Raw genomic sequence first — 21873 nt, forward strand, 5'->3', positions numbered from 1 at the left:
AGGGTTTCTTGCACGGCGAAGTTCATTTGCCAGGGAGTAGTGGACGTGTGTCTCATTGTTTTTGGGTACAACAGGGGGTTCTTAATCAGAGTACAATACGCAAAAGTTCGGGTCGCGAGAGGAAATCAAGCCGTTTCATTCACCTTCGCAGACATCTTCGCTTGTTTGGCGAGGGCTCGAGGGGCGTCTCCCTAGAACAATAAAAGTGAGATGTAAGGACAGGGGAAGCGCAAGGGGAAAAAAATACCCTCGGCATGACGAGCTGAACGCGATGGTCAGTGAGAAAGGTATCCGCAACGCAATGGGATGATCATACCTCAACAAGCTGAATGTAAGGAGCCGAAGCAAAGCCTTCGTCCGTCAGTAGCTTCTCGAGCGATTTTCTGTTGCTGACACGATAACTCCTGTGTGTCCTCAACCGCTCAACCTCGACAGGGAGCGCATTGGACGGATAGTTGTTGGCATCCTCAGGTGGAGAGAGACTTGAGAGCAACAACTGATGATTCCAACGAGATATGTTGTTATAGAGTCGCTCCGGTCCGTGTATCTTAGACCGCTGATGTGAGACAAGCTGTATCACGCTTGGAACGGCACGTACTTGTCGTTCGATTTCATAGCCATCGCTAATGGGAACAAGTGGATGAGCATGAAGAACGATATCTCGAGGCCGGCGAACGTACTTGTTAATCACGAAAAGAATAGGGTTCAAACCCAAACGAATCATAGTTCCAATCTGACCAGCACTGAGGCGTTCAACATACATTCCAAAACTCAACGAACACAAAATGCTTGCCTCTTGCACAGTCAGCTGCAGACTTCCCTCCCCAACGAAAAGTATGGTACGGCGCTTCTGCTCACGAGCAGCCAGAGCCGCTCCCAAACATGCGCCAACACTCCAGCCAATGGAGCCCCAGAGAACTAGCAACGATGTCAACCGCGATGATATCAATATCACAATAGGAGGGACTGCATACCCTGAGAAATGAGAGTAGCACCCTTAGGAAGCCTGGAATCCAGGATACCAAAGCTGGCGGCGTGTGATTAAAGGAGCATCAAACCGAATGTACCACAAGGTCTTACCTGCTTGTCCCTGTTTCCGCGACGATGACATCCCCTTCCTTGAAAAACTTACTAACCCTCTTCCAAAGATATTCATGTGTAATCTCGTCAGCCGATTGTTCCGCAACTAGAGAAGGTTCTTCCGTTCGGCCCCCGGAACTCCTTATCTCCTGAGATATTGCCTTAGGGTTCTTAGAGAAGTGGTCACTGAACGCAGTGATGAGTTGCGGGAGAAGCGAACGTAGGCCGGCGTTTGGGAACTCTGTGCAACCGATAAGCAATTATGCGCTAGCGTGTGGACATGTATGAAGAACATACCAGCGTAACCGACAACTGTGCGGTCGATTCGGATTTCGACCGTGTTTTCGCACTTGATTCCATACGAGAAGCTACCGGTATTGAAATCACTCTGGGAAATTGGTCAACGTAGTGTCTGAGGAACTTTCCAATGCTGAACGGACCTTCAATGGGCCAACGTCAAAGACAAGGTCAGCCGCTTCAACTTGCGCCGCAACTGAGGGAACAGTCACGCTTCCCGCATAAATCTATTTCCGAGTTCAAAAAAGTTGAGCTGAACATCACAATCACAAAAACTCACGCCACTGAACAACGGATGGCTCTCCCAAACCGTACTCTTACCCATCGGACTGACAAACACCTTCATTCCCGTCTTCTCCGCCAGCTCCACTACGAGTTCCTCGGCACCCAACCTTTCTGCGAGGGCATCCAATAGAATAATGGGGTTCTTTGCCTGAGCGAATAGGGATGTGATAGCGCGCACAGCAGCATATTGCGCATGCGCCACTTCCTCTTCTTTCGCGGAGAATTTCTTCACGGGTTGAAGGTCAGTGGGAAGGTCAGAAGAGGGAACCAGAAGTGGATGGGGCGAAGAAACAGATGGCGGAAGAGGGACCTTAAGGCGTTCGGCAGGAATTTCTACTAGAACAAGATTTGTTGGAACTATGATAAAGCGGCGTCAGGAAAGGAATGTACGATCAAGATAAATAACTCACGCATGAGATAAACGGGGCGACACTAAACAAATATGTTTTCATCAATAAGGCATTCCGGTGACTCAGCGGTGAGCAGACCTCGGTGAGCATAGCAGTTAGGACCTCATCAATGCGCTCCGCAGCGTTATCTTTGCTGTCCAATGACGCAGCCATACAGGTGATATGCGAAGACATTTCCTTAAAAACCCTAAAGTCTATGCAGGAGAATGAGACATTGCACCATTAAGTGCCACAAAACACTGTGACTTGCCTCCGTCGCCAAGGGTGTGGCTAAATCAAACGACTGAGTTCATAGTTTTTCGATTAGAGTTAGTATGAGCTACATACTGGAGCATGGCACGATCTTTCTGGAGTGAGAGACCGGGCACTCCAACAAGATGCAGAATAGGAATCCGCTCAGAATAACACCCAGCTGAAAAAGGATTTAGTAATGCGGTCAGTCATCCTCAAGGAGTGCCTCTTCACTGACCAACACCATTCAAAGCACTGAGCTCTCCAACTCCAAATGTTGTACAAACCGCCGACACAGCACGCTTCACTCGCGCATTCCCGTCAGCCGCGTACGCCTTGGAGAATTGTTCGTAGAAAGTGTGAGGTGAAGATGACGATATCAGTGTTATGACGTACGGCATTCAACTCATTCGCATTGCCGACCCACTGGATTCCAGGATTATCTTCAACAAGGTCTAGAAACGCCTGCAAAGGGTCAAATTACATCCTCGAAAGTCCGTGTACCCTCTCCTTGATATCACCTACGAGATTGAAGTCACCGGGCAATCCAAAAAGCGCCGTGACTTGCAACTGCGTGAGTCTCTCAAGGATATAACCGCCAATGGAGATCTTTTCCGGGAGGATCTTTGTTGGCTCGCCCATGTCGAGGGATAAGTTGCAATCGTTCCTAGAGACTTCAAGTTGTACAAGCCTTCAGGCAACCCAGCTGGTCGTTAAATAGAAGTAGAGGATACGGTCCCACACTCAAGCATGTGCTACTGCTTCCTTCGGCACTGATCGGAAAGACCAAGTACTCGACCTCGTCGACAACAACCAATTTCATTTTTACAGCATGGACCCCCGCCAGCGTTCAGGAGCTCTTCTACTTTTCCTGATTTCGACCCGCCTAACTGCCACTGTCTCCAGATGACCATTGCTAAATATAGTCGACCCGCCACTAGTTCCATTTAATTTACGAATCGCATGGCAAGATGTACACCGGGGGAAGAAACCGGATATGGGGGAAAGTTGTGTCATTTCTATTACACCCGTGCCAGTCCGAACCCATCGGCCAGATCAGCGTGTGTTCCCTCGTATCATCCTTGAAGTCAGGTACAGTGATTGTCCAGAACTCGCTTCTTCCTATTCGATACTTGATTCGACACGATGATGCACCAGTAAGCCACAGGGCTGGGCACCACAAGATCAAGCTAGGAACGTCGGGCTATTGGAACTACAACTTGTTTTACATCGATTAGTCGTAGTTATGGGACGCGTGTCCACGGGCAACGTTGTTACTGCACAGCAGGTCATTCCTGTCTCATAATTACATTTTTTCTGACGATACACCATCGATAGAACGCATATTAAAGGAATGAAATCAAGGGATCGTAACACGGAGCATATCGGAAGCGTTAGCTTGGCAGGGGTGCATTACATAAACACCACCTGACTGGATTTGGGAGCCACGTGACTGATGAGGACAGGAGCATGTGATTGGGGTATTTGCAAAACAGCATAATTCCCACGGCCATGGCCTGGAAGTGACGAGGTAAACGACACGTTTTTATTAAAATAAAATATAGTGCAGGTGGGCCAGTTTTGCTCATTTTGGGGGGCATCTGTACCCCATATTTGAATGGTTACGGGGATCAAACAAGTCAATATTTGGTGCCTAAAAAAACGACCTCAATCTTCGTTTCTCAAGCGTGTTTTGACGAATAATAACAATGCTACAAATATGGGCCATACAGAACACGCCCCAACCATCAAATTGGGGAAAATCACTAGGAATATGGGCAGTGTCGGAAGATTGAAGGACCATTAAAGCTTTGGCACAGGAAGAATAACATGCATCCCTACGCACTTCTCGACACTCAATCGCGATGGTCAGCCGCGGCCACTTGTGGCCTTGTGTCTGCCGCGTTGGGAACGTTCAACATTACATATTGTGCGGATATTGGCAATATTTAGCGGGCAGGATCGTTCAATATGACCGAAAAAAGGACACTAGACATGACAACGGATTAGGGGATACTTAAACATCTTGAGCTCAGGCAAATGTTTGGCGAGACATGCACGGAGCCCTACCTCCGCACCGGTATGATGACTGATCACGGGCTGTTGGAGCGCGGAAGCCCAAGGCTAGCAGCTTACTTAGGCCTCCATCACAGAATTGCAGTAATTACATAATCAAGTTACCAATTGCCATTTACTCTGACGCGTCGTCGCTTCCTGTCAATCAGACATTCGAGTATATTCCCTTTTTCCAGTCATTCCAATCTAACAAGTAGATATCCCAACCATCACTATGTAGACTTGCTCTGAGAAATCGCTCGGGTCATTGCTATCCACGTTGTCATATTTCCGGGTTTTGATGATTTTTTGATGCATGAAGTGGCCCGATCAACAATTACTGCGCATGGGTTATGATCACACATAAACCTGATTGTACCGGGGAGAGGAGCGCAGCACTTGGGCGTGTACATGAGCAAGGACTGTTGTCGTTTTTCAGGGAAAATTATTTACATTTGTCGAATATTGATTGGATACCGAAGTCCTATATAACCTTCCCCTTCCTCTTCTCCCTAGTCCTCCAAGCATCTACGCCAAAGACTAAGGTCAGTACTTTTTGATTCGCATTATACGCAGAGCTGCTCATGCGATCTACTCGTAGCGATTCTCCAAAAGTCAAAATGCGATTCTGGGGTGCCTTCGTCTCGGTCGCCCTACTAGACAAAATAATGGGTATATACGATGTCTTGAATTGATATCGTGTTTGAGAAATATCGGTGACGCGCATGAGGTAGATGAAAATGAGCGGAAGAGCAGACGTCGCAAATGAACAAGGGAGACTGGACTCGACGGGCTGAGTTCTCCATGCAGAAGCGATTCCCTACTCTCGACATAAGATCTAGCTCGATATCTTGCATAGAGGGCACGGGACTACATTAATCATATTGACTTTAAATTTCGAATTTTGCGCGTGGCTCGAGTTCAATACAGCGATTGGAGGGGACAGGAAGGGTACTACAGGCCGAGGATTTATACATACGCGACAAACATTTACATCTCCAAATCCGACAGTCCCAAAAAAATCCGGCAAAAACAACCAAAGAAATTGACAAATGTGATTACAACATCATCGTTATTGCCCAATAGAGGTTAAGTAAGTGTTGGTGGCCATGGCGGAGGCTGTGGTTCAGCTCCCAAATGAGAGCACAGGAAGGAATCGGACGGCCATACACCGGTTATTCAGCGTTCCAAAGCACTTCTCACTCAGGAGGTTCGTCGGTAAAATGCTTAGGAAAAAAAGAATAAGAATTTGGAAATATGGGCGCATGGATCTCGGAACGCGAAAGTGGCCAAGCGGTTGAAGAAGCAAATCCGAAAATGGAAGCACCCAGGATTGCAACTGCATGGGCCGATCTCCGATCACTTAAGCCTCGAAAGGAAGTCGAGGAGGGGTCTTCCGCCTCGGCGTGAAATGGAGGCGTCAAGTATTAAACGTGTTCTCCTCTCGGATGAGACTTTTGAGCCATTTCGGCCGAATTAGGAGGGTATCATTGTCAGTGGCAAGGACGAAAAGGGGTGTATAGGGGTGGAAGCTCCTTAACCTTCGAGATATTCGTGTTCGCGCTCGACTGAAGAAAATAATTCGTACTAGGCCACTTATCCTTGGGATTCATGTGGAGGAATACGCGAATTCCTCCTTGATATGATTGGCGTCCTCGTACAAGGCAGAGGTGTCGAAGCGCCGCAGATAGTTTCATGTCCCATCTGCGCGAAGGGTTCTGCAAGGATATGGCAATCGTGCGAAGCTGCGGACATATGGGTGGAGGCTCTATTCTTGAGTCCGAGTTCAAACCATGGCACAAGGAATAGATCCAATCCAGCTTCGGCACCTCCCCGCGCACCAGTAAATGGATGATCTCTAACAACGGAAGCGAGTTAAAGGCTGCGGGTAGATAATCGAGGATCGATAGTTCAGCAATAATGATGCGAAGGTTTGGGAATCGACATGGGGAGAGGTAGGGAGGTATTTCAGAGGCATCTCGAAGATCGAGATACTCCAAGCTCTCAGCCATTACACGAGGGAAAAACGTCCGTTCGATCCCTGGGAGAAGGCACCCTAACCGCAAGCAGCGCAGCTGGGGCAGCGAAATAGAGTACGCGCCAAGAAAGTCCCCAAATGCTCCTACAACGTCGAACTCTAGCTCTTCCAAATTGAGTGCATTCCGCAGAAGCTCTACGAAGGATTCATCCACTGCTTCCCACACATAACTGAGGCGTGTGAGCCTCTTCAGATTTAAACCGGAGAAAGAGTATGTACGAGTGCATCGCCAGAGTCGCAGGGAATGGGGCTGGGCGCAGCGGAAAAGGGAGTCAAGAAACTCTTGAACTTTGCGAGCATCTTGCTCTACTTCGTTGGGGTTGACTGACAGTGTGAGTGCCTCGAGAGATGGCAAAGAACTGAACGATGTCCCAACGGACCACGCCCCGTCTAGCCGCAAACACCTGATGCGTGTGGAATGCAAATCGGAATCCTCAAAAAGTATTTTGTGGTAGGGAGGGGGAGCGCCAAAATCAGGGTTGTAGATGGATAAGGTGAGAGGGGCCTGCACTGATCTCTCAAGGAATGTGTACAACGCATCCAGTGGATATCGAGCATTAGTCCAATCACACGCAATATGACTCCACTTGGAGATTCGCATCAGCCCACATCTCTCAATGCTCTCGGTACTTCGTGCTCACCAATCCCGGCGTATGTATTGATGCACTTCTCCATCTTGAGCAGGTTGATGAGATCGATTTTAAATACTTCCCCACCAGAACGCGGTGGTCAGGAATAAACCCAAGAAGGAAAATCTCTGACAGGATCTCATCTGGAATGCGACAAGCAGGCTTCTGTGCATTCTCCTGACGTCTTCGGTATATCGCGAAAGGTGAGACAGGATATTGACCAGTGACAGGAGTCGTGGCACGGGGCGATATTTCCGGCTCCAACGGGGAAAAGTAGACGTCACCATGGTCTGAGCCTGAGGAGAACAAAGGCAAACCATCACTGCTGAAATTGATCATCAAAAATGGAAACTCCGTGACAGTTTTGCTCACGGAGTTTGTGTCCCGTTGCTGAGATCTAGGCGACTGCGTAGAGCGTCAATGAAGGCGGCGCATCGTTTGGACAATCTTGGCATCATCAACTCTTCATTGACGTTTGCAACATTCTTCCGCTTGTTTTGTCTTGTTTGGCGCAGACCCCATCAATTTATCTAAGTATTTTTTTCTGAGCGATGTAAAAGTTTTGGATCTTTGCTCGAGTTGGGTGGGCTCGCTCGCGTTAATTTTGGGTTATTCCTTCGCTCCAATGAAGGCTGAGGGACAAAGATGAGCAGTGCTGGACGGACAGGCCACGGCCTTCATGGCGCTTTTGTGCCACGTCATGATCAGATATTGATCAATTATTTATTACCACCCACTCATTACTGCCCCCCTCTCCTTCGACTGCACAGACGGTCGGGAATAATAACAATAGTTACCCTGTTCGATGGTCACCGCCGAGACCAAGCAGGATCGATTAGGCAGGGCTCCCACCTCTATGACGTTCGCGATTCGTGGACCGTGTCCGCGCTCTTTATATATAGTAGACAGTACGGATCGATGATCGATGTATGATGTCAAAGCAACGAAAGCCCAAAGTACACGTCATCACAATGCGCCAGAATCTGTTGAACGCAGGAGAAACAGGTCATCGCAGGTCATTATATAGGGTCGTCCGTCAAGGTACATAGGCTAGATGTACAAGTCACAAGAAGGGGGTCATTGGGTTGAATGAAGGTTGGGGCGTGCGGTAGCGGTAAAACCGCAAATCGAAAGAATATTACACACAGCTACAGATACAATGCCAAAAAAAGAAAAAGAAGTAATACAAGCCGCGAATCCATTCAGGAATCCCATATGGGACCATGGCAAGGGATGTTTCTCTCTGCGCACCCGCGAATGATATCTGCCGTACCCTTGGGATTGCTAGTGACGAACACAACCTCGCAATTTTTCGCACGCACTGTCGTTTCTATAAGTTCTAACATGTCTGGTCGTCCCCGCTTTCGAGTGTCCCAGAGAGTGACCGAGTTCTCGAAAGTGCAGCCATCATCGTCACCATTTTCGTAAGCTTGGCATAAATCCGGCAAGACTGTACTGCCGTAAGTCTTCATAATATTACTGAGTTAACAAGAGTGAGGCGTGAGTACAGGCTACCGAGAACGGACAACCTACACATACCTAGCAATCCAGAGAAGATGCCACCGACTCTTGGGGTCGCGTTGCATGAAAATAGACAAAGCAACCCCAATAGCAGACCCCGTTACAACGTATAAGCCAGATCGATAAAAAGAAGTCATGATTGGCAGACCCGTGAATTTCATCGTTCGCGTCCACAAGTAGGAAGGTGGATTTGCTATCAGCCCCTGCGTAAAGTCTCCTTGCCCGACCACGCACATGTAGTGCTCCCCACCTGGCGGTTGGTAGGCACGAGCCTTGCTTGTGATACCGAACGCGTGATTCTCCGAGAATGGGTTTCGAGACACACGACCAAACAAGCCGCGCTTAATATATCCCTCGAACCTCAACAGGACGACAGAGTTCGATAGCACCTCAGACTTGACTGGCACTTTACGTATTGTGGTCCAAGGTAAGAAGATGATCACTGTGAGAGCTATCCCAATGTAAATGTCGGGCTTGGTCTTTATCCTGCTCGCACGAAAATCATGATGTACGGGGCTCCATGCGTCCGCAACACCAATGAATATCCAGAGCAGTCCTAGGGCGGTCCACCCGGCGAAGCGATGCACTCGCTCAAAGAAATTATGATGCCGTTCGCGAATGAAGGGATGAGCTGTGACGCATACCGCCACCACGATACAAGATACGCCTGTGGCGAGTACGCAAAGCCACGGGGCGGCGTTTGATCGAGGAAGGGTCCACATCGCGTTTCGGAAGAGTTCAATCGTGGCCGTGACAAGCCACATCGTCCCCGATATGGCAAATCCAGAATGCAGTCCCCCAATATTGAGCAAGAACGTGGAGATAGCATTCCGAAACACAAACGGCGTCCACCGCTTGAAGAAAAATAGGAGAACCGAGTACAGGCAACGGAGAGTGAGTTCATTCCGAACGAGGATAGCGGCGGTGATGTAACACAGGGTGATGGTTGCACCATTATCTTGAGCGAATTTCCATCTGTGCGCTAATGTGACACACGTCCCGGCCAGGTTAGCGCACAGGAGCGTAATAAACATGATGCGATATAAAGAGAGCCACTCCCGAAATCGTCGTCCAAGGGTAGCGGCGGCATCAGCCTTCTTTTCGTAGAATGATTTGGCACGTTCCTCTTGGGGCGGAGAACATGGACCACATTCTTGCTCAAGTGCCTTGATAGCTTTCTCTATATCGACCTTCGATGCATCCTTTTTATCGGATTCAAGAAGTGTGTTCCTTCGAGAGTCAGCCTCGCTGCCCACGAGGGTTATAACAGTGTCGACAGAAGAGACACGGGAATGTGATGGGGAGGATGCAGCGGACGGGGCCACAGTGGTTGGCGGTGCCGGGCCTTCCGAATTCGAAAGGAGCTTCTTGAGTTCACGGGACAGTATCTTCCCAGAAGGGAGTTTCGGGATAGCATCAATGAAATGAACTTCTGCTAACCACTTGTACTGCGACTTTAGGGGGAAAAGGAGCCATTAGATATCACATCATATAAACAATCTTGTCACACACCAATTTCCCCCGTATGTAGGCCATAATAGTCTCTTTCACATCTATCCCCTGACGCGTTTGAGCCACACCCTCATTAGAGAGTACAACAAATCCGACAGGAACTTCGCCACAACGTGGGTCGGGCTTGCCAATTACCGCCGCGTCCCGAACGCATGGGTGGCCCCGCATATGGCCTTCAAGTTCAGACGGACTGACTTGGAACCCCTATCGGAGACCATTTGAGGGTGTAATTCCGTAAACAAAAGCCGAAAGGAGTTACCTTGCATTTAATAATTGATTTGAGACGGTCCACAATATAAATGATTCCATTTTCATCAATTTCCACCTCGTCACCAGTCCTGCGATAACCGAATGGGTCTCGACCGTAGGATATGGAGCCTTTTAGAACCTTACCTAACGTATCCATCACTGTCGAACGTTTCACGCGTGGCCTTCTCGTTGTTTAAGTACCCAAGACAGATTTGGGGTCCTCGGACCAGAAGTTCGCCTCGCACGCGGCCTGACCCTTGAAGAACAGGTACGCCGGAAGAACTGTTAAGGAGCTTAGCTTCCGTCATTGGCATTAACTGTCCAACGGAGCCATGGCATGGTAGAGCCCCTAAATGTGGACCCGAGATAAGGCCGGCTGAACAAGTTCGGGTCGTGAACCGATTTGCTATAACGAGATGAAAGGCAGGAACGCACCTGTTTCGGTCATACCAAATGCCTGCGAAATTAAAAAATGGGGTGAGTTCACAAGGTTTCGAAATTCCACTTCGCTTTGACCATCCAGGGGTGCGGCCGCAACGAGGCACGTTTTGAAAAAGGAAAAATCGCGTCCTTTGGAGGAAGGATGCTTATTGAATGCGTGCACCAATGGCGGTGCTAAAAAGAGATGATTGATTCGCAGACGCTCTAATGAATCAAGGAAATTTTCAAATCTCGGCATTGAAGCGTATAAAGTTGACGTGATGCCCAAATAAGGACATAGATGCAAAAGTGTGAGGAGCCCGTACATGTGCGACATTGGAATAACACCTAACGCCCTGTCTTGCACCATAGGATCAAGGGAACGGGGTAGGAGACAGCCTGAGTGAGCAACCTGGATGATGTTCGCAATGACCGATTTGTGAGGGATCATGACAGCTTTGGGCAACCCAGCTAGGTGTGTCCTCAGCTAACTGCTTGGCGCGTAATTTAGGCCACTTACTAGTACCACTGCTAAAGCAGAGGAAGGCAACCCTGGGCACCCCAGGTGGTAGGGTGGAAACGGAGCGAAAACGTTCGCCACGCTCAAGAGCCAAGAGTCCAGAGTCAAGCACACCTTTCAAGGTCAATAATGGTGTCTGAACGTCATCAGACCTGGACAAAAGAAGGGGATATTGTTCCAGAAATTTTTCTCAAGGGGAAATTACACACCTTGAGAACGCAATGATATTATCCGTTGGTATCCCAACTCTGGAGGCAGCGGCCAGTGCACGTTCTATTGCAGAGGGATGTACGACGATGAAACTCGCTTGAGTCAAACGCAACTGATGGATGAGCTCATCAACGGTTACGGTAGCATTGCTGGGCGCAACAGTGTAGCCAAGTCTGTGGCAAGCCCAGATGACCGTTCCAAAATCAATATCATTGGGCACAACCACGCTCACAACCGGACCTATCCCAAGGTTGGTAGTAAAGGTTCGATGGGAAATTTTCGAACGGAAGTGAAGCTGGAAGCCAATGGCCAGTGCGTCTGTGCGAGCGCGGATCTGTCGGCGAGTAAAGTGTTCGTTAGTGCTTGCGTCGAGGAACCAGACTTGGTCTTCTCGAATGTCGTTGCGATCATCCGGGTCATGGCAGGTGTCGAACATAAAGTCATATAGAGTAATGTCCTCCATGGGGAGTTCGATGGAGGAAGACATGGCGGGAATGAAAAGGGAGGGGGCTGGAAAACTTCATTCCAAGAGTAGGTGTTATATATCTTAATCTGGCCCCCTGGTACGCACGCATGACCTCAATCGGTTGAAGAGTTGAAAGAAGAGTCCTTTGATTTTTTTTTCAGATTATCCGACTGAATCTGGCATTATTTCAAAAAATAAAAGGATTGTGAATCAATATAACCAAGCTCGGGAGTTCATTAAGGGCGATTAATCAGGAATGATTTCATTGATGGAATACACTAAAAAGTTGGTAGACTCACGACTGAATCTTGCGGCGCAATGTGCCGCGCTCGGCGCTGGAGAAAGTGCAAACATCCCAGCCGCGGACCTACATCCCTTTCGAACAGGCGATGGGTGCTTGGTGCCCCGCATACATTAGAAGCAAAGATCTATAATCTTGGACGAAGGCTTAGAGATCAAAATGCCGAGCAGCCGCGATGAGCACGCTGTCATACTGCGCATGTGCTCATCATTTCAGATCTGCTTCTCGGCCTCGGTCTGCGGATGATCATGGGCCCCAACCTTCCCAGAGCGACCCGTGTACAGCATTAATGAGCATGTAGGTCCCGCACTTTGTTCCGCTACCTCACGTGTCGTGAGGAGCACCAGCCGGGAAAACCGGGAGAACATCGACGAAGGTTGGAGCGCACCAGTACTGATCTTCCTTTCCTTCTTCAGAGTGATACCATCTTGGGGTGATATAGGCGGCAAGAGCCGGCGCTAACCACAGCCAACACTCGAAGGACAGAAGAGGAACGACCCCAAGGCGTCAGAAGAAAGACAAAATAGCCGAGGCTTGCATAGCCCAAAGTGTCCGGAGCATCAGAGCCTAGCGAAGGACATCGCGTGGGAGGGCTGCACATCAATACAACACGTTCTCTTTTCGGAAGACGGCGACCAATTGGACAAGGTCCCGGGAGTCGAAGTTCATCGCCACGGTTGGGAAGATAAGGAGGAAGCAGACATTCTCGAGTGGATGATGCTGCCTGTGCGTGTGATCCCGCCTGCAATGTTAGCTCTAGCCTCTAGTTCTTTACGTGGGAACATCCCCGACGTAAACAATCAACAGCAACCTGCAATTTGTTATGCACAAATTCAGTTATCATACGATGTTTATGGAGCGAATGTCTAAAGAAGCAGTGTAAACAGCGATATATTATCGCATGGCCACGCAGCGCTGGGCGCTGTCATGACTTATTTGTCCATCTGTATGCAAGCATCCATCAGAACTGCACACTATTTGCGAATCTGGAAGCAACTCAGAAGTTATCGGATCAGAATTGCGAAAAATCATTTGAATTGCAAGAATGATCGCCTTATGTATGTAACCCCATAGAGGCAGAATGTCACCGCGATAATATTGACAGTTTTCATGGTCTCTGACGATATCGAATAACGGAGATTTCCTGGGTAGAAAACATGTTGTGGAAAACAGGTCGAGCCAGGGGCACACGCTTCCAGAAGTCTGAACTTAACTAGCCATCCATAGCTACCCAGTTGTTTCTCACCACAACGAAGAAGTCTTCCGAGGCGATCAAGAGGACACCCGAAGGAATCCGGAGTTCGGCAGAATCGATATTGTGTCATCCTTTGGTTTGTAGGGCACTCGAGCGCAAATTCCCATAAAAGACAGTCTCGAAATTGATCTTCCAGAGTCAATAATGAACGCACAGTCGATGTTGCTATTCCTGTGAGGTCAATCCATCTGTCACAGGCGCGATGTAGTTGAACGGCCATTATGTAAGACCGAACGTGCACCGTAATCTGGGTGCGCTGACGAAAAGGAGAGCGCAGAAATGTGAAAATGAACGGAAGCATCGGGCAATCCTGTAGGGAAATGTGCGTGCGCAAGAAATATGATCCGCAGGACTCAAACGAGCAGTCCGCCGCGTACACGAAATTTCAACAGTTGTACTATACGGCCGTGGACCCGAACAGATTCCGAGCAGCTAGATCTGAACCGCGTGCGTGTCCCAAAATCTGATCGAAGATCGAAGACAGTCAATGTTCAATTACCTAAGTCATGCAAATTGGATAGCAGCAGCGCTGCTCCCTCTGACAGCTGCAAAGAACCCGACGTCCCAGCATTCTGGGGTTCGACTTAGAAAGGCCATGATGATCATGATATATCCGGCAGTGCGGAGATTGATCCTATAACTCCTACAGGAAAACTGTGCTCATCGGCCGGAAGGCCGAAATGAAGCAAAAAGATGTGAAGCACCGAAGACCAAGTACATGCATGCAAACGATGAGGGATTCGGAAACGAAAGTGCAAGGAATCCTGTCCACCCGTCCCCATCGCATTGCGCGCAGATCGAGGCTGGAGGTTTGGACAAGTTAAGACAACCCTAAATCCCACGGTACAATATTGGCGTTCCGTTGTTAGTCCTTTTGTTTGTTAGCCTTTGACATTGATCTATGCTTCAGCGTTAGTCATGACTAACAAACTGATTCTACTAGATACTCAAGCATCGTTATTGTGAACCATCGTCAGGACCGACGACTCATTGCAACGTGGTCAGTGAGAAAATTAACTTGAGTTGCCAGATGAAAGATACTGCGAGAGGAATTTCCAGGAGATGGGTGTACACGCAAATCATGATGCAGGGTTGAGTCGTACGGAGTTGGAAGCGACCATCGTCTGTGAACGACACTCAGGTTTGACGATAACGCCTCCCCAAAAGACGGAGGATGGTCCGCCAAGTGAATATTTCTTCCAGGATGGGCTCCGCTATATATTGTGGAAGCTTCAGTGTTGCCAGAATAATTCACAGTGGGAATTGGAGTTGCGTAAAAAACCATTTAAAAGATGGTAAAATACTATCATTTTTACTACGATTTGAATAATATTTTACCATCAAATCCATGGTCCTTTACCAGGATTCCATTACCACGCTTTTGAGGGTAAATGACCTATATTTTCTTCGTTTTTGACCACGATAATGATGGTAAACGGTCAATTTACCATGGTGCAGTTGGTAATTTACCTGCTCCGACTTGGTCATTTACGACATTTTTGATTGGTAAAAAACACAGCTATTTGTGGTCATTTCCGACCATTTTCGTGGTAATATACAGTGAAATCGAGACTACTTCTATCAGGTCGAATTACGAGAGACATGAATGAGAAAAAGAACCGATGGGGATTGATTTGAACAGCGAGCTAGAAATAAAGTACGACCCGAGCTTTGACTCGATCAAGCATGGTCCACGTAACCTAATGAAAATGCAAGAAGTCATGAGTCTGAGAGTAAGATGACAGAGGAACAAGCTTATGAGTAGCAGATGCAAAGCTCAACTCTTGCATGCAACACCGTGACGTACCGTACAGGGCCTTGGCCTGAGATGGGCCAGGTTCATTGATTCGGGCTTTCTTCTGTCGTGGGGCTGTCATAATGGTGACCACGTTCCACCACAAGTGTGGCCTTTGGGCAATGCCATAATGGAGGCTGGGAAACTCTTGTTTGCCGTTGGATAATGAATTTCTAGGAAAAGCTATTATATCTCATTCATCAATGAGTTAGAGACACATAAAATTGCGAAAATTCATGTGAAAATGCGCAAAGATGCGTAAAGACGCGTTGAAACACGCCCAGGTAGGAGGCCTTCATAGGATCGCTGTTGGTGGAGCAGTACACTGAGTGTCCATGACCTTGCAGATTTATGAGTACTTGCCTCGGAAGGATGTTTGGGGGGAGGTTGGCTAGTTGCGGAGGGAAGAGAAGGTTGAATTGGGAGAAAATGAGCAGATCTAGGCGACGCGCGGGTAGAGTGAACGATGTGTGAAGTAGTACGGAAATTGCCGAGAACAACATCGCCCGATCTCAGTCTAAGCACCACGCAGGACTCCAGCCTCTATGACTTCGTAACAATAACAGTATCTGCCCATTGCCCCTACCATGGAGGACATGTCTGGGAGGGGTTCTTGCTGTGGCCTCCCAGACTGCATCATCAGGCGCCATCTTCAGCTTGCTGACCTCAGTGCGATCGATGCACTTAGAGTTTTCCAGAGAGGGAGACAACTGGATCTGATGCCCATGAAAGCCCAGAGAACGGTTCACTCGGTTTTTCCTATGATTTACAACACCCCTTGCACACGATGAGACAGCCAGCGGCCCCGACCCAGTTGACTCGCTTAGAAGCACATCGAAATTTTACTACATCTTTATGTGCCGGCTTCCATACTCGGGGCTCCTCACAACAAGAAACATATTCCCAACGATTTTATTGTCATAAGATTGCGATCTATTGTACAACAAGCCCCATCAACATATCATCAAGCCTTTTCCCGAAATTATGCCTCGCTGGGGAAAGTCATGGACTGTTGGGGGAGGCGACAAGTTCTCCACCCTGTGGGCCCAAGAACGGGGAACCAAGTACAGGGGCTCATCCTTTGTCCGGGTAGGAGCGCCTAAAATTTTGTAACTTCCACTATTGAGCTGACCTTCACTGCTGGTACGAAGTCGCGGTGGACTCAAATCCCCAAGTACGTCGCGAAATCCCGCTTGTGAGAAGGGTTTGTTACAGCGAGCTTCATGAAATACTCAAATGTGTCGTTCCCAGGACTCTTTGGAACATGCATGCCCATGCGGCATCTTCTTGCCCTTGTTTCGGACAGCAGCGCTTATATGGACGCAACCTCTTTCACCAAGCTCTCCGACACCACTCAAATTATCGCACTCACATCGGTCTCATCAGTCAGCTGTGGCCACTTTCTTTGTGGCACGAATTCTCGTCGTTGGGCCATCATTGATCACAGTTGCGAACTCGTGAGGCCAATTTTTAGCGTTGACAATGATGACTACTCGAACATTGCCACTTCCCATTATCCGCACACCTGAACTCTGTATAATATGTCGCGGCTCGAATACCATGAATTGAGTGGTAATTTACGAATTGAGGAGTCTGGTATTTAACTTCGCGAACGTATATTGTAATTTACCATGATAAAAATACCACGAAAACTGTGGTAAATGGTGAAAAACCAGACAAAAAGTTGTTTTTTACGGGGCTTTACTTCCCACAGTGAATTGGTGACATGCACGGAAATTGGAAACACAGAATCACGCACAAGAAAAACCCCGCGCGATACGGGAGCCAGCATGCAGTCCCATTGGCTGCATTATTTTTAGGTGGAGAATGTGGAGTTTGGGATGTACCGCAACACAATAGGCTCCGATCTGTTTTGGGTGGCAGATCCACCCTTAATTCCTCGAGCAATGGGCACGTTGCGGCCAGCCATCGCAAATCAACCGACGCGTCGCTCGCTCCGGGAAATCGACCAATGCTCATATCTACGGGGGGTGGAGTCACAGTGGAGTCAACCATCCCTCGTTCCTTTCATCATTAGTTTTTCCAACTGCCTGTCCTCTCCCTCCAACACTTTACATGGTGTTCTCATAAATAATGCATCCTTGAAATCCCATATTAACCATATGTTCGCTCTTACCTAAATACATAATTAGATCTTGAAATGTAATCCGTTCTTAAATCCGAAATGCAGTGCAGATGTTTGCGAAGTGGCCAGGCGGGCACTCTAGTGATATAGCGAAGTTGACTACCAAATCAATCAGCAATCAAGATGAATGAAGCTGACAGCAAACATAAATTTAGCAATAAATAGAACAGATGCATGACGAGTGTCTGTCACCGAGCAGACCCCTCATGAGAACACAGAGAACGAATCGCTCCAGAGAAGCAGATGAGACTTGCTAAGAGTCCCAGATAGGACCATGGCATGGAATCCCCTTGTCTGAACAACCGCGAATGATTTCCGCGGTACCTTTCGGATTGCTTGTCACAAACACAACCTCGAGGTTGTTTGGTCGAACTGTTGTCTCGATCAAGTTCAGTACGTCGGGACGACCTTGCTTTCGGGTATCCCAGATGGTTACGGAATTTCCAAAGGTACAGCCGTCATCGCCCTTCTCGAACGCCTGACGTAAGTCTGGTAGCACAGTTGTGCTGTACGTCCGCTCAATATTACTAATAGAGACCCAAATAATCAGTCGACGCCCAACGGGTAGGGTCTTCACACTGGCAACTCACCCTGCTATCCATAAAAGATGCCATCGACTCTTAGGATGACGCTGCATAAATACAGGCAGCGCGACACCGATTGCTGACCCTGTTACAACGTACAGTCCACTTCGATAAAACGACGTCATGATCGGGAGACCAGTGAACTTCATCGTGCGGGTCCACAGATGCGTGGGAGGATCAGCTATTAGTCCTCTAGTAAAGTCACCCTGCCCAACGACGCACATATAGTGCTCGCCCTTCTCTGGCTGGTACTCTGGTGCCTTGCTCGTAATGCCAAAGGCATGGTTCTCTGTGAAAGGGTTCCGCGAGATACGGCCAAACAACCCACGTCCAATATAACCTTGGAATCGCAGAAGAATGACAGACTTCGACAGGACTTCTGCTTGGACGGGCACCCTACGTAAGGTAGTCCAAGGAAGAAATATGATCATGGTGAGCACGATGACGATGTAGATGTCAGGCTTATTCTTCAGACGGCTAGCTTGGAAGTCGTGTAGCTCCCTATCCCAGGAGTCCGCAATCCCAATGAATACCCAGAGAAGCACCAGGGCAGACCATCCTGCGAAACGATGAACTCGCTCGAAGAAATTGTGGTGCCTCTCCCGTATGGCAGGGTGGGCAGCAATACAGACACTAAGGACAATCATACATACTACAACGCCCAGCACGCAGAGCCAAGGATCAGCATTCGCTCGCGGTAGAGTCCACATCACGCTTCTGAAAAGCTCGATAGTTGATGCGAAAAGCCACATCGTCCCCGAAACGGTAAGACCGGAATGGAGACCCCCGACGTGCAGCAGAAAGGTAGAGATGGCGTTCCGGAATGCAAGTGGCGTCCAACGCTGGAAGCAAAAGAGAAAGGCCATATACAGGCACCGAATTGTAAGCTCATTACGTACGAGAATTGCGGCGGTAATGAAGCATAAAGTGATGGTAGGGCTGTTGTTCCGTGCGAAATCCCACTTATGGGCCAATGTGAAGACGATCCCGACGGCATTGAGAGTGATGAGGGTGAAGAACATTATGCGGTATAAGGAGAGCCACTCGCGGGCCCGCTGACGTCGAGTAGTGGCGACGTCGGCTTTTTTCTCCCGGAACTGCTTCGCACCCTCATCCAAACCAAATTGCGGCACGGTCGTTCGAGGTTCGGGGAAAATAATTCCCTTCTCGAGATCAACTTGGGACACATCTCCAAATCGAGAATCAACAAGCGCAAATCTCAGGGAGCTATACGAACTTGTGGGGAGGGTGGTGGTTGTAGTATAGGTGGATGGTATAGGAGACGATGGCCGGGGGAGGGTCGATGTGCTGCTTGTGAAGGAAACCGTTGATTCTGCAGCGTCTTGTGCAGACTCAGAAACGAGCAGACGCTTGAGTTCCCGAGTGTCCACTTTACCAGAGGCGAGTTTGGGAATGCAATCGAGGAAACGGACGTCTGCAAGCCATTTGTGTTGCGACTGTGAAATGGGTGGACTCAGCAGATAGTCATTTTCCCGCCACAACGAGCCGGCGTACCTTATTGGCTTGCACATAGCGTATTATGGACTCCTGAATATCATCTCCATCTTGAAGCCTCTGGACACCAGAGTCAGACAACACCACAAAGGCGGCCGGGACTTCTCCACATCGGTCGTCTGGCCTACCAACAACTGCGACATCCTTAACGAACGAGTGCTCACGAATGTGGCCCTCAAGTTCCGACGGACTGACTTGAAAACCCTGTTACGACAGTTCAGAACCCCATGCTATCGAAGCAATCGGAACAAAGACTCACCTTGCATTTGATCATGGATTTGATGCGATCAACGATGTAGATCGTCCCGTTTTCATCCATCTCAACTTCATCGCCAGTCCTAGGAAATTCGACAAATCTGAATGGGGAGACTTCAAGGTTTATGGATAATCTCCACTCACCGAATGAAGCCCTCGCTGTCAAACGCGTCCTTAGTCGCAGCTTCATTATCCAAGTACCCAAGACAGAGCTGAGGCCCGCGTACAAACAGTTCTCCCCGTATTCTTCCAGAATTTCGGGGAGCAGAGACCTCAGAAACACTTAGCACTTTTGATTCAGTAAACGGCATCAGTCGTCCGACAGATCCGCGGTGGGGGGCAACACCCAGCGCCGGCCCAGTGATAAGACCAGCTATGAGGGGAAACGCGAGAGGTGATGCCCTTAAGTTAATGGGCGTGCAAACAAGTAACGGCGTCATACCTGTTTCTGTCATGCCAAAACCTTGGCTAATAACGAAATCCGTTGAATTCACAAGATCGTGGAAACTCTCCTCACTTTGACCGTCCAGAGGTGCGGCTGCTACCAAGCAGGTCTTAAAAAAGCCAAAGTCGCGTCCCTTTGCCGAAGGATGCTTGATGAAGGCATTGACGAGGGGGGGTGCTAGGAACAGATGGTTGATTTGCCATTTCTGCACAAGGTCAAGGAACCGATCGAAGGGTGGCATTGAAGGAAATATGGTTGACGTAATGCCCAAGTAGGGGCAGACATGTAGCAAGGTCAGAAGTCCAAACATGTGTGACATGGGGACGACGCCGAGGGCCTTATCTTGCTTAGAAGGGTTCGAAGACCGGGGGTGAAGGCATCCAGAATGAGTGACCTGGAGAATGTTGGCAATAACAGCCCTGTGGGGGATCACAACCGCTTTTGGCAATCCGGCTTAGATTGGAAATGTGTCAGGAGGGGGTTGCATACGAACGAACGACAAACTCACTAGTACCGCTGCTGAAGCACAGGAAGGCAACTCTGGGCTCTGAAAGCGAATTTAATTGGAGGGGCTCCAGGGACGCTCCCCGTACGAAGGGTTCGGCGCCGGCAACGATCAAAGCCTCCGTCGTAATCAAAGATGAGGCATGCTGGGCATCTCTGAGTGCAGAGAGATTATAATGAGAAGAATATAACTGATAAGGGGACCGGTTGATTTACCTGGACAAAACCAGAACATGCTCTGTTGGTATTCCCACTTCGGAAGCTGCAGCAAGAACCTGTGAGAGTGCGACAGGATGGGTGATGATAAAAGTCGCATTAGTGAGACGGAGTTGATGAATGAGCTCGTTTGTAGTAGTAAGTGCGCTGCTTGGCGCAACCGTAAAACCCAATTTGTGACATGCCCACACTACGGTACCAAAGTCGATGTCATTGGGCGAGACAATGCTTACAACGGGCGGGAAGCAGTGCGGTACCCTGTGCGTCTCAGGAGGCGCCTTGGAATCCACATAGCAGCCGAGACCACGAGCAAGTGCATCAGTGCGATCTTTGACCTGGTGGCGGGTGTAGTGTTCGCCTGTTATAGCATCCAGGAACCAAATCTGGTCCTCAAGTACATGAGTATCGGCGAAGATGAAGTCGTAGAGAGTCAGGTCTTGCTCTGGCAGTTCGAAGGGGGTGGCCATTGTGAAGTGACGAAGATATGACAACCTGCTTTGAGTGAGCAGCCAGGTGCCATTTATCGTCTACCGCATGGGCGAAGAAAGTAGTCACATTTTAAAATAAGCTGACAAGCACGCGGCACACCAGATGCAGGATGAATTAGACGCTGCGAACTGATTCAGACCACAACGTAGTGATGAATTGGTGAAACTGACACACTGACACAATACATTGATGAGGAAGGGGGAGAACATTCACGAGATAAACGAGATAACAAGAGTGGCAGCATCTCCGCAGACAAAGATTCCTTTTCCGATGACCTTGTTAAGCCCTATGATATTGAGCATGTTCCCTTGGCCAAACCGGTCGCACAGTGTAAACGGATGAGCATCTCTCTGGCTACAGACGTGACAGACCTCCGCTAGAACAGAACGGCCACAGGTCAATACCAACCCTAATGAATGGTGAAACGGCGACCATGACTGCAAGG

The 21873-nt window shown here is 48.8% G+C and overlaps 8 protein-coding genes across 8 annotated transcripts; 2 read left to right on the top strand and 6 right to left on the bottom strand.

The window, feature by feature from the left end:
- Positions 1-125: 125 nt before the first annotated feature.
- EI90DRAFT_3144976 (pyruvate Decarboyxlase) lies at positions 126-2945 on the bottom strand (the record flags this gene model as incomplete). Its single annotated transcript, XM_039065215.1, has 18 exons — positions 126-191; positions 248-262; positions 317-547; positions 599-623; positions 681-733; positions 794-918; positions 975-1027; positions 1081-1321; positions 1378-1468; positions 1521-1604; positions 1658-2019; positions 2073-2094; positions 2151-2259; positions 2319-2342; positions 2400-2484; positions 2542-2638; positions 2700-2768; positions 2829-2945. 18 exons carry the CDS (start codon positions 2943-2945, stop codon positions 126-128), a joined length of 1869 nt encoding a protein of 622 aa, XP_038918173.1.
- Positions 2946-5755: 2810 nt separating this feature from the next.
- On the bottom strand, positions 5756-7798 carry EI90DRAFT_451017 (uncharacterized protein). Its single transcript, XM_039067628.1, has 3 exons — positions 7398-7798; positions 7038-7350; positions 5756-6982 (listed from the first exon to the last, which is right to left on the bottom strand). Exons 1-3 carry the CDS (start codon positions 7481-7483, stop codon positions 5852-5854), a joined length of 1530 nt encoding a protein of 509 aa, XP_038918174.1. The 5' UTR covers positions 7484-7798; the 3' UTR covers positions 5756-5851.
- Positions 7799-8257: 459 nt separating this feature from the next.
- On the bottom strand, positions 8258-9610 carry EI90DRAFT_2892249 (uncharacterized protein; the record flags this gene model as incomplete). The annotated part of the gene is made up of 2 exons (XM_039053996.1): positions 8258-8504; positions 8565-9610. Coding segments are annotated over 2 exons (1293 nt in total), but the record flags the coding sequence as incomplete, so codon positions are not given.
- A 303-nt stretch (positions 9611-9913) lies between these two features.
- Positions 9914-11920, bottom strand: EI90DRAFT_2914507 (uncharacterized protein; the record flags this gene model as incomplete). Its single annotated transcript, XM_039054527.1, has 7 exons — positions 9914-10000; positions 10044-10262; positions 10318-10396; positions 10452-10683; positions 10743-11198; positions 11248-11399; positions 11466-11920. Coding segments are annotated over 7 exons (1680 nt in total), but the record flags the coding sequence as incomplete, so codon positions are not given.
- Positions 11921-14963: 3043 nt separating this feature from the next.
- On the top strand, positions 14964-15753 carry EI90DRAFT_3049773 (uncharacterized protein). The gene is made up of 3 exons (XM_039059715.1): positions 14964-15179; positions 15287-15580; positions 15638-15753. Exons 1-2 carry the CDS (start codon positions 15166-15168, stop codon positions 15438-15440), a joined length of 168 nt encoding a protein of 55 aa, XP_038918177.1. The 5' UTR covers positions 14964-15165; the 3' UTR covers positions 15441-15580; positions 15638-15753.
- Positions 15754-15755: 2 nt separating this feature from the next.
- On the top strand, positions 15756-16889 carry EI90DRAFT_451142 (uncharacterized protein). The gene is made up of 3 exons (XM_039067629.1): positions 15756-16363; positions 16426-16448; positions 16526-16889. Exons 1-3 carry the CDS (start codon positions 16062-16064, stop codon positions 16801-16803), a joined length of 603 nt encoding a protein of 200 aa, XP_038918178.1. The 5' UTR covers positions 15756-16061; the 3' UTR covers positions 16804-16889.
- Positions 16890-17673: 784 nt separating this feature from the next.
- EI90DRAFT_3144973 (uncharacterized protein) lies at positions 17674-19026 on the bottom strand (the record flags this gene model as incomplete). Its single annotated transcript, XM_039065214.1, has 2 exons — positions 17674-17926; positions 18011-19026. 2 exons carry the CDS (start codon positions 19024-19026, stop codon positions 17674-17676), a joined length of 1269 nt encoding a protein of 422 aa, XP_038918179.1.
- A 348-nt stretch (positions 19027-19374) lies between these two features.
- On the bottom strand, positions 19375-21406 carry EI90DRAFT_2914903 (uncharacterized protein; the record flags this gene model as incomplete). Its single annotated transcript, XM_039054534.1, has 7 exons — positions 19375-19461; positions 19520-19723; positions 19779-19857; positions 19919-20147; positions 20217-20672; positions 20728-20879; positions 20946-21406. Coding segments are annotated over 7 exons (1668 nt in total), but the record flags the coding sequence as incomplete, so codon positions are not given.
- Positions 21407-21873: the final 467 nt, after the last annotated feature.

This window comes from Cantharellus anzutake, assembly GCF_015039405.1.
Source record: "Cantharellus anzutake strain C23 chromosome Unknown EI90scaffold_15, whole genome shotgun sequence".
NCBI lineage: Eukaryota > Fungi > Basidiomycota > Agaricomycetes > Cantharellales > Hydnaceae > Cantharellus > Cantharellus anzutake.

Excerpts from the sequence above, each read along its gene's own strand:
- EI90DRAFT_451017 (XM_039067628.1), bottom strand. The coding sequence starts at position 7,483 with ATGATGCCAAGATTGTCCAAACGATGCGCCGCCTTCATTGACGCTCTA. Across the intron at positions 7,351-7,397 it reads AGCAACGGGACACAAACTCC|CAGTGATGGTTTGCCTTTGT; the intron begins GTGAGCAAAACT and ends GATCAATTTCAG. Across the intron at positions 6,983-7,037 it reads CAATACATACGCCGGGATTG|TGGAGTCATATTGCGTGTGA; the intron begins GTGAGCACGAAG and ends CGAATCTCCAAG.
- EI90DRAFT_451142 (XM_039067629.1), top strand. The coding sequence starts at position 16,062 with ATGAGACAGCCAGCGGCCCCGACCCAGTTGACTCGCTTAGAAGCACAT. Across the intron at positions 16,364-16,425 it reads GGGGCTCATCCTTTGTCCGG|TCGCGGTGGACTCAAATCCC; the intron begins GTAGGAGCGCCT and ends GCTGGTACGAAG. Across the intron at positions 16,449-16,525 it reads CGGTGGACTCAAATCCCCAA|GACTCTTTGGAACATGCATG; the intron begins GTACGTCGCGAA and ends TGTCGTTCCCAG.